This window comes from Ranitomeya variabilis, chromosome 2 (genome assembly GCF_051348905.1).
Source record: "Ranitomeya variabilis isolate aRanVar5 chromosome 2, aRanVar5.hap1, whole genome shotgun sequence".
Taxonomy (NCBI): domain Eukaryota; kingdom Metazoa; phylum Chordata; class Amphibia; order Anura; family Dendrobatidae; genus Ranitomeya; species Ranitomeya variabilis.
In genome coordinates this window covers 140,625,201-140,642,059 of record NC_135233.1, presented here as the reverse complement: position 1 = coordinate 140,642,059, position 16,859 = coordinate 140,625,201, and the positions used below count along the sequence as shown (strand labels likewise).

The following is a 16,859-nucleotide window of genomic DNA, read 5'->3' as shown; positions in this document are numbered from 1 at the left end:
ACCATGGTTACCCGAGGACTCCGTCTGTGTGACAGCTCTCCAGCGACCACACAGCGACGCTGCAGCGATCGGCATCGTTGTCGATATCGCTGCAGCGTCGCTTAATGTGAAGGTACCTTTACAGACAAGTAGTTGCAAACTACCTGCTTATTTTTCCCAGTGCCATCTCAGAGCAATCAAATCCCAATTCTGCCGGCGACTCTGCTGCTTCACTCCAACACAGTAACTCTTTGGCTATGTGCACATGATGCGGATTTGCTGCAGATCCGCACTGTGATGTACAGTACAATGTTATTCAATGGGAAAAAAAAAAGCTGTGCGGAAAAATCAGTGCGGAATTGCTGCAGATTTCAAAGGAGTGCATGTCACTTCTTTTGTGCAGATCTGCAGCGTTTCTGCACCCCTCCATGATAAGAATCCGCGGTGGCAAAAACTGCTGAAAATCCACACAAAATCTGCATCAATTCAGCATAAAAAGCACACAAAATCCACATAAAAACCGCTGCAAATCCGCAAATTCTGCACCTCTTTTCCTTTGTGTGCACATAGCCAAATTTCTTGGCTGCTCTGTTGACACGTCGTGAGTGCTGACATCATGCCTGTTGACAGCTGGCTCCCCGCAGTTAGGCCATTTGTCACTCGGCATGATATCAGCAGTCACTCCCCGTGACAGCTGGCTCTCCACAGTTAGGCCAGTTGTCAGTCTGCATATCAGCAGTCACTCCCTGTCAACAGAGCAGAGCGGAAGAGAAGCATCTGATCTGATGCTGTGCGTCACAGTAAGCCGCAGTATCGCCAGCAGGAGCAGTGCGTGACCGCCCTGAGCTGGCAGAGAACGGTGCCGGGCACAATTGGCACATAGTTAGCAACTACCTGACTGTAAATTTTTAGGCCCATAAGAAGTAAATTAATGATCACGTATAACCCTCTAACACACCCTATCGGCCACTATAGTGCACTGACAAAGTTTTCACATATATAAATGTATCTATATTTTGTAGCAGAAATATTCGAGAAAATGTCTGTAATGCAACAGGCATCTGTTGGTTAAGCTGTTGCAATTAGATGAAATGTATTGTGACTGCCAGAGATGAGACCACGGATATCTGATTGCTTCTGTGTTTTATGTCCTGGACTGCTGGATTCATGAGAAGGGGTCAGTATGGCTGTCAGCTGAGAATTTGGGTGTTGCCTTCAGTTGGGTCACACACATTGTATCTCTTCGCACTGTTGCGTGATTGAGTTTTATGTGAAAGGCAACTAAGAAAGTTGTATAGTCTGCAGCCCTAGAATAGCTTACACGAGATACAACTTTCAGCTCTGACATATGATTTTTATTTTACATAATTAGATTGAAGAGGAGCAGCCTCATATTGAAGGCATTCTGTGCAGAGGCGAGCAGCTCCTTCAACAAGCCATGGACGACATCCAGAGGGAGAAACTCCGCCTGGAACTTCTGCTCTTGCAGACCAGATACAACAGTGTCAAGGTTTGGATAAAACACTTTGGGTTTACTTGTGATCATAGTTATGGTTGCTTTACTTTTATCTACATACAAAACCACTGAGTTCATCAATAATGTCATAATTTCTGATGTGTGAAATGCATAATGCAAGCATTTTATTGAGAAAGCCCGTAAAATGACAATTTTAAGTTACTTTTCTTTATAAAGTTTGGCTACAATAGTTAAATCTGTGTTTTCAAGCAAAAGAGAAAAAAATCACAGTTGACATAACAAATATCATTTGAGGTCATTTACTTAAAGGGAAGATATCATCAGAAAATGTCCTATCATTTAACCCCTTCACCCATTTTCCGTTTTCATTTTTTCCTCCCCTTCTTCCAAAAAAACCCTTTTTATTTTAAAGGGAACCTGTCACCTGAATTTGGCGGGACAGGTTTGCGGTCATATGGGCGGGGTTTTCGGGTGTTTGATTCACCCTTTCCTTACCCGCTGGCTGCATGCTGGCCGCAATATTGGATTGAAGTTCATGCTGTGTCCTCCGTAGTACACGCCTGCACAAGGCAATCTTATTTTTTCTTGATTATTATTTATTATTATTTTTTTACAGTCCCCTCTAAAACCATGTTAAGTTACATTCCCCTTTCAATATTTTTGTATATTGGAAATATTTTTTTGAGGGGGGGGTCATACTGGAAACAGTGAATTAGACTGAAACTATCTCTGTTTTAATTTTTTGCTGTTTTTATTTACTTATTTATTTATTTTATACACTGTGCTTCCCAGAAGGTCTTAAAATATTTTTTTTTGCTGATTTCCTTTGTTATTGGGACCCTCCCTACACCTAGAGATCACATGTTCACTGGGTCCAGAAGAGGAAGCAGGGTAAGTCCTAATATATACAAACTGGTAGGTCAGCCCTGTATATGTATCATTGGGGGAGATAAACAAGGTAATAAGCCATTTGTATCTTCTCTCTGGGAACTCTGACTGAGTATGATAGCAGCTTCCTTCCTCCACAATCTGAACAGTTTATTGGCGAGGGAAATAACGATTTGGCATGTCCGATTTTGGACTGCTGTTCATATTGTCTACTGAAGATAAGCCACTGCCAGACATGGCTGAGTGAGTTAAACTGTATATAGTAGAGCAGCCAAAATGACTGCCATTGTTTGTCTGACCGCTATCTAATGTGTATGAGGGGCTTTAGACGTACTATAAAGCTGGATATAAATAAAAGATAGATATTGGCAGTGTTTTGACCTTCCTACATCTGTTTTTCTCTGGCGATCCCTGACTTATTTGGCTTAGAATAGATGGCACAAGAAAGGGTATCTGAGTTCTCTTATTAGACCAGCCTGACTGATAATGATTATTTTTCCAGGAAACTTTAAAGTGCAGATAGACAGACCATATAGGCAATAAATCAATAATTTCTATCAAAATCGGCAAAAAGCTGCTACAAAAGTCTCATGTATGTATGGAGTGTTAAATCCTCCCTTGCACATTAGACTGATGTCGGCCCTACCTGCCAATATCGACAGCTTTGGTCAACACTGTAATGTGTATGGGAGCACCGACCAACTGATTGTTGGGAGAGATGTTCATTCGGCATGTCTGATTTCAGCCGCTTTTTCATAGAGAACATGGGAGCGCTCCGCTAAACGAACGCTGCTGTGTACAGAAGAGAAATCCGAGATGGCTGTCATCCGAACTATTGACCAAAGCATCTTTAGCCGAGAGACATCTAATGTATATGAGGGCTTTAGAGCTACTTTGACGTTAAATCTTTGTTATTTAGGAATTGCAATCAGTAAGGAGAAGACAAGAAGTCAAATCCTCTCCAGTGATTACTCAAACTGAGCAGCAGGAGAATCACTTCTCAAACTGGATGAATGAGACAGAAGATCATCTGTCTGGTCTCCAGGAGGCAGATGATGACACAAAACTTCAGGTAACGGGTGTCATTTTCAAACAGTACATCAATGGTCGACCTATAGATTCCCTGCATTCTTACTTCGTCTGATAACATCAGTATGTTATCTTACTATATATGGCTCACATTTCTTTTCGGCAGGTGCACACCATCACTCCAACATATTACGCAAAGGGCTGGTAAACTTTTCGAGTCTTGTGTCTAATTAGGAAAAAAGACGTTTGGAGCACTGTGATAAAGCACAAGCTTCGAGGGCACATTCACAGGGTCGGATACACTCCAGATTTTCTGGGTGAAAAGTCTGCTGCATATTACAGTACCAGATTTCAGCTTTTACTAAATCTGATCCACACGCTGGGGACAATGTCTGCAGACTTACCATCCGTAGCCCGTCAGTTTACTGCTGCACATACACATTACATATATACACATTATCCACAGGGATATGAGCTGTAACTTGCACAACATGTAAAAAAATAGCATGAATGGCATCAATATATTTTCCTGCTGTAAAAAATGCCACCATGTGTGAACATATCATAAAACTGTAAGAAGCAACGTAATGCTGCACAGTTTGTAATTTTCATCTTTTTTATGATGCAGATGTTAGTGCTGTGAAGATTTTTTTTCCACCATTAATAACAATAAGCCATATGTTTTAACTTTTGCACCATTTTTATTTACGCCATATCCGATCATTATAAATAACTTGTTTGCTGTACTGTACAGGTTGTTACAATGAAAGGGTTTCTAAATATGTCCATGTTAACTAGTTTGTGGTGTTATTTTAAAAGTGCATTACAAAAATGTATTTATTGGATTTGTTTTGAAGTTTTATTTTTAATAGTAGCCTTATGGCTCACTGTTAGTGTTTCTGCCTTCAATACTATGGGTCTTGAGTCTGAGCTGTAACAGTAGACTGAGAAATAATGAAATAATTAGAGGAATCTATTGACCACCAATAGAGAGCCCTTTTCCCTGGAGAGATGTGAGAATGTAACTTATGGAGAGTGACATGTTAAGCATGCCGAGATGAGACTTTTAAGCCACAATGGCCTCTGGGAAATATGCAAAATTGTCTTTTCAGAGAGAAAGAGGACTAGAACTATAGTGCCACCTATAGGAAGTAGCAATTCTAACAGTCAATGCCGACCCTTTAACGAGCCTTGTCACATGACTTAGGATAAAAGGCAACAAATCGGCACAGATCATCTCCTGTGAGCAGGGTGCTGTGCTCTTTTGTGTGTGCGCGGGGTCATTTGGACTGTGACAGACACACCATAGGTTGCTGACTTCTGTGTTACTTTGTCATATTACTAATAGCGTTAGTAAATGACTACTGCTTGTCTCTTTTCTTTCGATCTTTGTATCTAATTTGTGATAACATTGAAATGACTATAAGGACCGTTTTGATCACTTATCAGGAGCTTCTTAAAGAAGTAGAGGAACATAGAGAAGAATTTGCTGTTCTCCAGAAGAAGACCAATGTTCTGCACTATGGTTCACCAGAAGAGGTTGATGGTGGGAAAATGAAGCAACGCTGGGAAGAGATTGAAAAGCAGTTTGCCATGTACCTAGGAAATCAGGATCAAAGTTTAGTAAGTATCAGATAATTTAGTAAATATCAAATAGTTACTATTCTGATACAGTGCGAAATATATATTGTACAAATGAAATACAATGTAAAACTTAGTCCTTTCTGACTGGTAAGATGAGTGATACAATGAAGAAAAGGTCTCGTATTAATATATCACCTTAGGGCAGTGAGAATCTGGAATTGCTTGCCTGAGGAGGTGGTGATGGCGAACTCAGTCGAGGGGTTCAAGAGAGGCCTGGATGTCTTCCTGGAGCAGAACAATATTGTATCATACAATTATTAGGTTCTGTAGAAGGACGTAGATCTGGGGATTTATTATGATGGAATATAGGCTGAACTGGATGGACAAATGTCTTTTTTCGGCCTTACTAACTATGTTACTATGTTACCTTACTACTCATGGCATGGTAATCATTTAAAATCATGATGTATAATGATGGCAGGATATAACAAGTGCCGCCCTGTCTTCCCACTGTAGGTATTGGGCTGTCGTGTTGCTACCTGCCTCTCCTTGATGTCAAAAGGAAGGTCCTAAAGAAATCTGAAGGAGTGTGTACTAGTGCCTCACTGCAGAGTTTTAAATTAGGTCTGCAGTCATTCTGTGTGACTGCAGACCTATGAATCCCCCAGCGCACGCACTGTGAGGGTTCGTCAGTTTCTGAGCCGGCTAGTTTCTAGTGTCTAGTGGATACTGGCTGTGTCTAATGGGCACTGCCTCGCTCCATATACCTGTATGAAGCGACGTGGCCATCCAATGGTCGTAGCTGTCTAATGGTTGCGGCTTTGCTCAATACATTTGATGGCTTCTGCCCAGGAGTATGCATATCACACACAGATGAAACCAGAAGTTTACATACACTATATAAAAAGACACATATGCATGTTTTTCTCAGTATCTGACATGAAATCAGAATAAACCTTTCCTGTTTTAGGTCAATTAGGATTACCATAATTATTAATATTTGCCAAATGCCAGAATAATGAGAGAGAGAGAAGGTTTTAAGGCATTTTTATTACTTACTGCAAAGGGGGATTCATAAGTCTGCATTCACACAGAGTGACTACAGTTTTCATTTTAGAGCGGACAGCCCTTTTAGCACTGACTTAGAGGAATTAGGTGCATGCATTTTTACAAATCCGTTGAAGTTGCTGAAAATGAAGGCAAAAAATAGAAGACTTAACAAGGAAATTTCATTTATATAACAAGATATACATGACCCAAATTTTGGTTCATATAGTCTGAAGCCCACAAAATATAAAAGTGTAACGAAGGACCCCCGTTAGACTAGATCTGAAGTAACCTACATTTTATAACTTTAATCCATATTGATGTGTTTCTTACAAGCATGTTAGCCTGCAGGGAAGGCCTCGCCGCTTGGTAGAGGAAGAAAGATATGTCAAGTTCCGTTTTAATTCCATGCTGCTTTCAGCGCTATTAAGCTGTAATGTAAAGAGCTGTAAGCAATCCTGTGTTCTCTCGTAGGACAGTACGGACTCTCATCTGGATGTCAGTGTTACCTTAACAGGCTTCACCCCGGCCTTCCTTCCTTCAGATTACTTAATCGAAATAAACAAGGTCCTGCTATCAATAGCCGACACTGAGCTTCTGCTGACTTCACCTGAGCTGAGCAATGGAGAGTATGAACATTTCTCTATGCAAGAAGATTCATTAAAGGTAATCTTGTATCTTGGATATCCAACCAATAAAGGCTCCAATATCTAATTCAGATTTTACTTCTTGTTGGGTAATGTAATATGATTTTTAGCATATAAGCATCTCTTGGCTTATGGGTTATGTGTCTCATTGGGTCTATTTTGCTTGCTTTGTTGTTTTTCTTTTATTCATTTACATAAAGTTAAGGGAATTTGGTTATCAGGCTTTTGCTACCAAATCTGAGAGCAGAATAATGTAAGGGCAAAGACCCCGATTCCAGCGGTGTGTCACTTACTTTAAAAACTGTTTTATTCGCTACAGATCTAGCAGTTCACTGAATGCTGATCTCTGTATAACATTGCCCATACCACTGATTAGCAGTTTTTTGCCTATGCACAGTGTACAAAGAAAGCTGCCAATCAGTGACGGAGGCATGGTTGGATTACCTGTCAAGTGGTCAAGTAATCCTCTAGTGATATTCTCCTAAATCAGTGATTTTGAAAAAACTACACTGAGCAGTCCAGCGAGTGACTTATAGCTGCAATCAGGGTCTCTGTCTCTAAAGTACACTGCTTTCAGATTAGATATCAAAGACATGATGACAAATTCCCTTTAATAGTACACCTTAGGCTACTTTCACACTTCCGTCTTTTCAGATCCGTTGCAATGCGTCGTTTTGGGAAAAAAATGGATCCTGCAAATGTGCCTGCAGGATCCTTTTTTTCCCCCATAGACTTGTATTAGCGACGGATGGCCACACATCGGATCCGTCGTGTTTTGGCAGACCGTCGTCTGGAAAAAACGTTCAATGTAAAGTTTTTTGTCTGTGTCGAAAAAACGTACAGCGACGGATCCTGCGGCGTCCGTCGTTGGCTAGAGTGGAAGCCTATGGGCGCAGGATCCGTTGCTGTCCGTCAAATGATGGAATCCAGCAACAGATTCCGTTTTTTTACACTGAGCATGCCTGGAAGAATTTCTATTTCTTTAATTTAACCCATTTTTCCTGCAGCTGCTGCATCGACGGATCCGTCAAAAAACAGGATCCAGTGCATCCGTTTTTTACAATCTGCACAGGATCCGTCTTTTCAACACTTTGACGGATTGTGACTGATTCTAAAACACGGAAGTGTGAAAGTAGCCTAAGACAATCAAGTGCTTTTTATACACAATATATATATATATATATATATATATATTGTAAGATTGCACTTACTTACGGGTTGGGGAATACTCGCTTGGCAGCGATATAACACACAGCAAGACGTTTTCTTCAAAAGTTCAACTGGGTTTATTACTCCATAAACCCCAGTGGCAGAAAACACAAAACAACAATCTTCATAGCACGGCAAAACAAAGTAACAATATTCACAGCATGACTCTGTTCCATCAGGACTGTGACCATACACTCTTGGTCGAGTCCGATATTCAGGCTCGCTCTGGAGCCAAACACACAGTCTGGTATTACCTGCTGACTCCTTGTCAGTGCACTGGGAAAGCTGCCCACGGGGATCACCAACTTGCCTGGGTGGCACACATTAGTTAGTCCAGACCCACCGGAGGACGGTAGCTTCCCCAAGTTTCACTGTGCGCTGCTCAGGGATCCGGTCCTACTCCCAGGACGTCCCAACACCAGCATGTGCTTTCCAGGAACATACATCGGGACCTGTGACCCACACCCTGGTCACATTATGTACCTTGTAACCACACCCCATAGGTGAGGTACATCACATGGGCTGATCACATGATCATGACATCACTACAGGTCCTCATACTCCTGCAGGGAAAAAGGTACAGTGAGTGCCCTCACCCAGTGGTGAGGTATGTGGGTAGCCAGACCCTCCCATCTCTCATAGCTACCCGCAACCCGGACCCAGGTGCGCTAAATGACATCTTCAGTGCTTACGTGCTCTAATGACAAGATACACCGGGTTGCATCGCAGGGAGCATCCATCCCTGTGACACATAACTCCCATTAACCACAATGCCGGACACTGTCTCACTACCACATCCATGCATACCCATGGCCTCAATAGGCCTCCGTGCGTATGCTGGAGAGACCATGCAGCGCCCCCTACCTGTTACAGGGGTCACTGCATCACAAATATATATATATATATATATATATATATATATATATATAACAATGTTGTATTTTATTAGCCAAATAGCAATACGACAAAGTGATTTATTTGCTGGCTGACAGCAAAAAATGCAATTATTCAAATTGGTGTGTCCTATAGGTCAAACATCATATGGAAATGCTGTTTTTAATGTAAAGTTTATGATGTTGGTACAAGTGCTTCTCACTAAATTGGAATGTCATCAAAAAGATAATTTATTTCAGTTCTTCAATACAAAAAGTGAAACTCATATATTATATAGAGTCATTTCAAAATGGGCAATTGTAAGTACATGGTGCTACATAATATGATGACTGTAATATATTAAGAGAATAAGCTTTGATGGGAGGGTTTCTTTAAAGATCCATGTAAAAAGCAGAATAGTTTTATATTTCCTCTCATCTCCCAGATGTAGTCCTAGCCTGAATAATTTGTGAATAACTTTGTATGTCCAGGTATTTACTCTTTACCTTTAATTCAGGCCAGGCTCGCCACCTTGAACAACATTTGATGTTATTTTTTTTTTCTTTTTAGAACATAAAGGATGCACTTGATAGACTAGGAGAACAAATTGCATCTATACATGAGAAGCAACCTGATGTGATTTTGGAAGCCTCTGGACCAGAAGCCATACAAATAGGAGAATCACTGACCCAAGTCAACGCAGAATGGGATCGAATCAACAGACTGTTCAATGAGCGCAAGAGGTAAGACTGAGGTAGTGCTCATGAAAATGGCTCAGAAAGAGTTTGCAAAATGCTATTTTCTCTGTGACTAATAATTCGTCTAAATACCTGTGGTATCCCAGATGTAAGCCTTTTACTTTACACTCAATGCTCTAATTATATAACTTCATATAAAGTGAAAAACTGAAAATGAAATCTAGAGATACTCAGGACTCACACATGTTATTCTGTGCTGCAGAGTAGCCTACTGTGACAATCGTCTCTCTTGTCATTGAATTCTCCAAAGATGGCCATACATCTGCCAAATGCTGGGTCAGCAGGCAGCCATTACTTCTTCATAGGCATGCATGCTGAGTCTAGTTGGGTGTGCATGTGTCTTGTTATGAGAGGTACGATGTAGAAATACTTGGCACATCTCAGTTGACGGATTTGGTTATCCTACTTGTGCACCACCAGAATTCCAGAAGTGTTTTCCTAATTACTATTTTTATGAGCGGTGACCGGAATAAGCAGCTGGCGCCTACGGCGGGTGCTTAACAAAGTAGGCATATTGAAATGAAAATTACCCACTAACATCTGTGAGTTGTTGACTCGCTCGGCTGCTTCAAAGGTAGACACAGGAACACTTCTCGTGGTAAATCACCTGCTGGTTTATTGTGGAACAGCATAAACCATAGCAGGGTTCAGCACAGTAACCATGGCATAACGAGAAAACAAGTCCGTATGTCTTCAGCTCCACCTGGAGCCACCGTTTGGAGTCTGTTCCTCTCCAAACCACAACCCACCGACTGACTCTGAAGTCCAGCTGTTTAAACCCAGACCATGTGACTGATCACATGACTGTGACAACACACAGGTCCTGTCAGCAAATGCCGGTGGAGATAAGGTGGACATCTTCCCGCCCACTCTATAGATGTCCACATAAAACTAGCCCATGTATGCAACTTTAACATAACCGTCACAACACGTAGTGTGCTGGAGGAAAATACTCTGGTTTCACATCACTGACACTATTACGCGCAGTGACACATATCTTCCCTCATATACTGTGCCAGTGACCCTGTCATGTATCTGAACAAATGATCAGGACACCCCTCGAACAGAGTAGATTGTCTATTTTTTGTATATACATGCTATGGAAGTTCCTGTGGTCCATATCTTAGGACCTTTTAAATTATTATTATGAATATTAGCAGGTGAGGTCCATAAACAACAAACTTGATAATTACGTCAGGGCATAGAAAATATGCAATAAACCTGCCATTTGTGAACATGGCCTTATAAGTTATAATGTAAGCACTGGTTGTAAATCTGCCCACACCTTGTATTTGCCCAAATGGCCACAAAGAGAGACGATATTTTCCAGATGGGGCAAGCTCAGGTGTACAGAAGGCTTGGGATCAAAAAGAAGCTTTGTTTCTCTAAAAAATGGACACTTTGGAAGTTTGACAGGTACCAGTCTTGAGGCTTTACAGGAATCTCAAGCTTGTAAAGATCTTGTTTCTTAAACCATCTAATTGTCCACTCTAAGTGCTTGAACAGACAACTGTAGTATTGTTCCGAGTGTGATACATCAAAACATTGAATCACAGTTGGACCAATGTTACTCAGTGAGGTTGTGAGCATGTCCAATTTTTTTCTCAGACCTCAGCGTGCACAATTTGCCTCTTGTAATTGGGTCGCACTCGGTCATTCAAGTCCATGGGTCCTGAAAAAAACGCACTGCACTCAGATGACATCTGAGTGCAGTGTGATTTTCATGGACTGTCAGAATAGAGAAGATTGAGAAAAGTTTTTATTTTTTATTGTCCACATCTGAGAAAAGCGGATCCCACTCTGATCAGAATGTTGTGGTAGAACGTCTCACTTGGCTGGACACAGAGGTATAACTGGAACACAGTCTCTTTAAGAAAAGGCTTGGGTTATTGTAGCATAAACCAAGCTGGGAAAATAAAGACAGCCCTCTGGGCAACACAGCAGAACAAAGAATCAAAAAAACACAGTCCTTTTTCTAGCTGGATCAGCCCGCTCACCGGCAGCAATATCCATGGTTCAGATTGAGCACACACCTTCCTGGAGTCCTATCTCTCCAGGAATCACTGAACATTGAAGGCTTTGGCGGTCAGCTATTTAAGCCCAGACCTTGTAATCCCTCCATCATGTGACTGATCACATGATCCTGACATCACACAGGTCCTGTAAGGACACTACAGGGGGAGATATGTGGACCTCCTCCCCTTGTGTATATACATTTTATTTGTTTTATATCAGTTTGAATAAAATTTTAACCTACATGGTACATTGATTTCTCTCGGTGGCAAAGACGGCACCGTTCCCTGGTCCTCCTTTCTGGCATCCAAGTGTGTGAAAATGTTATTTTGGCCCATTTACTTACAAAGGCAGATTACACACAGCACATATATCAATCATTGTACGAGATGATCAATAGCAATTATATCATTGTATTGTTTTGTCTTTTTTATTATTTATGTGTATAGTGTAACTAGTAAGCAACTGTACTTATTTAATAATTTATTTTTTTTTACTTAAGTCGATTTGACAGAGCGCAAGAAGAATGGCGGCAGTTCCATTGTGACCTGAATGACCTTACTCAGTGGACTAAAGAAGCTGAGGGTTTGCTAGCCCAGGCCCAAACATCAGGAGGCAACTTGGATTTGGAAAAAGCCCAAATTCATCAGCGGGTAAATTACAAATCACTGAGACTAATATAGTTATGTTTTTATGAAAGGGATTCTATTCATTTTATTTGATTTATAAAGGGAAGCCAATAATTATATTACTTATATGTGTATAATTGTTCTTTTTTTTAATTTTAGTTATGCATTTTTCACGTTTAACATGAGAGGGGTATTTAGTTATCACAACGTTGATTATTTTGATTCATTTTCTGTGGCTTATATAGTACCAACGTGTTCTCCAAAGCTGTAAATTAGCTGCCACCATTCACAACAGTCTCTGATTCTAGACGATCTTCGCACATCAGTATTTTGGATTCCTACTTTTAATCCAAAACCAGGAGTGGCCCCAAATCCTGTAACAGGTATGAAGATCATTGTAATGTTTCTTCCTGTAGGTTCCACTCCTGATTTTGACCCAGATATACTGACCAAATAATGAGCTATAAATAATGCCTTCAATCTAATATTTTGGTCTCAAAACCATGAAGTGGACGAGGGCAAGGCCGCCCATGCATATCCATGATCTGGCTCAGCAAAACCTCCACACCCAGATTCCATTTTAACAAACATGTCTTTACTGTTATACATTTCTCCTTAACACAGCGGAACACAATAATAAACAACACAAAATATGCCTATCCACAGAAATAACGTGTAATACAAACTGTCCCTCACTTTCCCTATCCACACGTTACCAGTTCCTTTACTCCAGGAGGTTATCTTCCCACGTCGCAGGCCTGTCTGTCACTGCAGGGAGACGCTCCAGCCAAAGAGGAAAACAACAGGGAGTAAACAAAACTCTGTCTCTCAGGTCCAGACTGTAATCCTTGGGGGTTCAGCAGGTAAAGGTGGGGTGTTCGGCCTCTCAACAGAGGACCCGCTTACAGTTCGTGGGTTCAGGGTCTGTGGAGATGTCACTGCTGAGTGCTCCGCAGTGTGGGAGCTGGGAACAATCTGGAAGTCAGCTTTCAAGGGAGGGGAATCATCCAGGCAATCTCCTATGTCGCATATATGGGAGGACGCCAGATCACACACTGATCTCTCTCTGCACAGACAGACTTCCCGGGCTTTTTCTTCCTCTCCTTCCTGATCACATGACACAGCAGGGGGGAGTTTTGCAAATACAGTTTGTTTCCCTGTAATCACATTCGACATAGGTACAACTTCTGGCCACACGGGGGCAGTGTCTCACAGATTCTATGTCAATGATCACAGAACAGTCAGAGCCGGCCAGCTCATTACACGCCCCCCCAGTTGAAGGTTGGCAGTCCCTGTCAACGACTGACTCCAGGGCGGCGATGGCTGTGGAGGTTGTAGGACCCGGCTGTGAAGAGGGCCACACATATTGGTCTCTGTAGGACTGTCCCGGGGGCACTCCTGCGTTGGTCCTAGCTGTCCGCCTAATGGGTGCTAATCTCTCTCCCCGATCAGTCACCCCACTCTCTGCCCCAGTCGGTAAGTCAGTCGAGGAGGCAAGGGGTTCAGATGCGTCAGTCAGGCGAGCAGGGGTAGGGATGTTTTCCACTTCTACATCCCCGGTATCGGTGTCTCCCACAGTATTAGTGACATCCGTCTCTCTAGGCATTATAGGAGGGGAGTCAGGCTGAGAACGACAGGGGCGCAACATGTTACGGTGCAGGGTGCGAAGGCTGCCGCTGTCTTCGCCTTGTACTTGGTAGACGGGGCCACCAGGGTACGGGTGTCCAATGATTCGATAGACTTCGGTCTCCCACTTGGGCCGGAGTTTTCCTTGTGGTTTCTTTACACGAACTAGGACTAGTTGACCCACACTCAGTAGGTCTTCTTGTACTGGAAGTGGATCAGTGTGGACCTGGTCCTGGATCTGCTGTTCCACCAGCCGGTATACAGTTTCCATCCTTTGACGGTGTGCTTGTAGCCAGGAAGGATAGGTACCACAGGTGTCTTCATCAGAGTTAGACAGGTGTAGCTCATGGATGCCTTTGCCTGGGCGGCCAAAAAGGAGGGTGTAAGGCGTGTATCCGGTGACAGAATGGACTTGGTTGTTATAGGCCCACAGCAGTTCTGGGAGGAATCGAGGCCAGTCGGGCTTTTTGTCTTCTGCTAAGGTTCGGATCAGTTGTAAGAGAGTCCGGTTGAAACGTTCACACGCGCCATTCCCTTGTGGATGATACGGGGTGGTCCTGGACTTCTTGATTCCATACATCTGCTGAAGTTCTTCAATGACTCGCCCTTCGAAACACGCCCCCTGATCAGAGTGTAGCCGTTCCGGACACCCGTAGACCCGAACGAAGTGCTGACAGATGGCCTGTGCAGCTGATTCGGCAGTCTGGTCTTTGGTAGCAACAGCGACGGCGAATTTCGTGAAGTGGTCCACCATCACCAGACAGTACTGGTAGCCACTATTTGCCGTTCCGATCAACAGATAGTCCACCATCAACAACTCGAGGGGCCTGGATGTGCTAATGGTGTGGACGGGTGCACGCTGCTCAGTAGACTTGTGGAGTTCACATGTACGACAGCTTAGGCAGACGTTTTCAACCAGCTTACGGAGTCCTGGGCAAAAAATGAATTGCTGGGTCCACCGGAGGGTCTTGTCTATGCCGAAGTGGCCGTTCCTTCTGTAGGCTTCAGCCACCATCTCATGGGCTAGCTGCACCGGGACGACAATCTGCAAACATTCTTCCAGCATATGGGATAAAAGGGCCCTGCGATACAAGACTCCATCCTTCACGTTCAGCCGATCCCATTGGGCAAGTAGGGCAGAGGCCCTGGTTGATAATCGGGCTCTTACTTCGGAGGGTGGTTTCTCTTGTGTTGTCACGTACTGTTTCAGTAAGACGTGTTCAGGGTCTCGATCTTGAAGCTTGGCCCATTCTTGTTGGACCCCACTACGGCTTCGATCCCACCTACAGCATACTGGCGGCTATCTTCTATTTGTTTAGCTAGCCGGGCAAAGTCGGGCAGTTCATCTTCCTCCAACTCTTCATCCCGGTTCCCCACTGGCGGGGATGAGGTCACTCTGGAAAGGCTGTCAGCATTCTGATTCTCCTTCCCCGCTCTGTATTTAATTTTGTATTGGAATCTAGAGAGCCTTGCCATCCAGCGCTGTTCCATTGCCCCTAGTTTGGCATTTTCTAGGTGGGCAAGAGGATTGTTGTCTGTCACGACCAGCACCTCCGCCCCTGTCAGGTAGCCAGCAAATTTCTCTCATAGCCCAGGTCAGGGCCAGGAGTTCCAGGCGGAAAGAGCTGTAGTTCACGGGGTTCTTTTCGGTGTCACGGAGGGATCTACTGGCATAGGCTATTACGCGTTCCTTGTTATCTTGGACTTGGGAGAGGACCGCCCCGAGACCTTGAAGGCTGGCGTCGGTGTATAACTGGAACGGCAAGGTGTAGTCTGCAAATGCCAGAATAGGGGGTGATGTCAGAGCAGCTTGAAGCGCCCGGAAGGATCTTTCTTGGTCGGGCCCCCAGCTGATGCGTCGTCCTCTGGGACTGTTCGCGGTCCCTCGGAGGGTCTCATGCAGTGGTTCCGCAAGCCGGGCAAAGTCCTTGACAAATCGGCGGTAATAGCCCGCTAGCCCCAGGAAAGCCTGGACTTCTTTGATGGTAGTTGGCTGTGGCCACTCTTGGACAGCTGCTATCTTCTCTGGAGAGGGTTGGACACCTTCGGCCGAGATCCGGTGCCCCAGGTAATCGATCTCCTGCTGGAATAGACGGCACTTGCTGGGCTTCAACTTCAGGCCGTGTTTCTTCAAGCACTGGAACACTTTGCCAAGCTTGTGAAGATGATCCTCGAAGGTGGCGGAGTATACCACGATGTCGTCAAGGTATATCAGCGTGAATTCGAAGTTGAAATCTCCCAGACAGCGTTCCATCAGTCTCTGAAAGGTCCCTGGTGCGTTACTCAAGCCGAATGGCATCAGGTCAAACTCGTACAGGCCCATAGGAAGGATGAAGGCCGTCTTTTCTCTGTCCTTCTCACTCATGGGGACCTGCCAATATCCACTGGCCAAGTCTAGAGACGAAAAATATTTGGCCTTTTTCAGGGCGGTCAGTGACTCTTCGATCCGGGGGAGTGGATAGGAGTCCCGGATCGTGCAAGCGTTCAGCCGACGGTAGTCTACGCAAAATCTCAGGGATCCATCTTTCTTTTTGACTATCACCACGGGTGCAGCCCATGGGCTCTGGCTTTCCCGCACCACTCCGGCGTGTAGCATAGATTCTAAGAGGCTTTTCACCTCCTGGTATTGTTGAGGTGGTATTTGTCGGTACCTCTCGCGAATAGGGGCAGTATCGCCCGTGGGAATCTCGTGTTGGATACTGGTGGTGTACCAGAAGTCGGTGTCATGCTTTGCAAAGGAGTCTTGGTGTTCTCGCAGTAGTTTCTCCACTTGAGACACTTCCTGTTTGGTGTACTGGGACGGGTCCAGTTGCACTTTTTCCAGTAGTTTTCGCCCAATGTCTTCATCATCTGCTTGAGCATTTATGGCTGAGACAGTTACCGTCCGGCCATCTTCTGTAGACGGGGTGAATTGTAAGGGTCCCATGGGGTTCACTTCTGTGGGTAGAGCATATACTCTGGCAAGTTGCGTGCCAGCCTCGAGAGCTACACCTACGTCTGCGGTGTTGTTTAGCCTGACAGGGACTCTTCCGTTCCTCACGACGGCTAGGGTGCGGGCGACTAGTGGGTTTAGCTTACCCCCACTTGGAGCCCTCGGCTC

The 16,859-nt window shown here is 43.9% G+C and overlaps 1 protein-coding gene across 2 annotated transcripts in view; it reads left to right on the top strand.

Moving 5' to 3' along the window:
• UTRN (utrophin) overlaps positions 1-16,859 on the top strand; it is an 846,507-nt gene that overhangs the window by 275,087 nt on the left and 554,561 nt on the right. For both annotated transcript variants that reach the window (XM_077283030.1, XM_077283029.1), the window contains exons 39-44: positions 1,352-1,489; positions 3,264-3,416; positions 4,823-4,996; positions 6,479-6,670; positions 9,304-9,476; positions 12,007-12,157. In XM_077283030.1, coding sequence (XP_077139145.1) covers positions 1,352-1,489; positions 3,264-3,416; positions 4,823-4,996; positions 6,479-6,670; positions 9,304-9,476; positions 12,007-12,157 — 981 coding nt within the window. The remainder of the gene's footprint in view (positions 1-1,351; positions 1,490-3,263; positions 3,417-4,822; positions 4,997-6,478; positions 6,671-9,303; positions 9,477-12,006; positions 12,158-16,859) is intronic.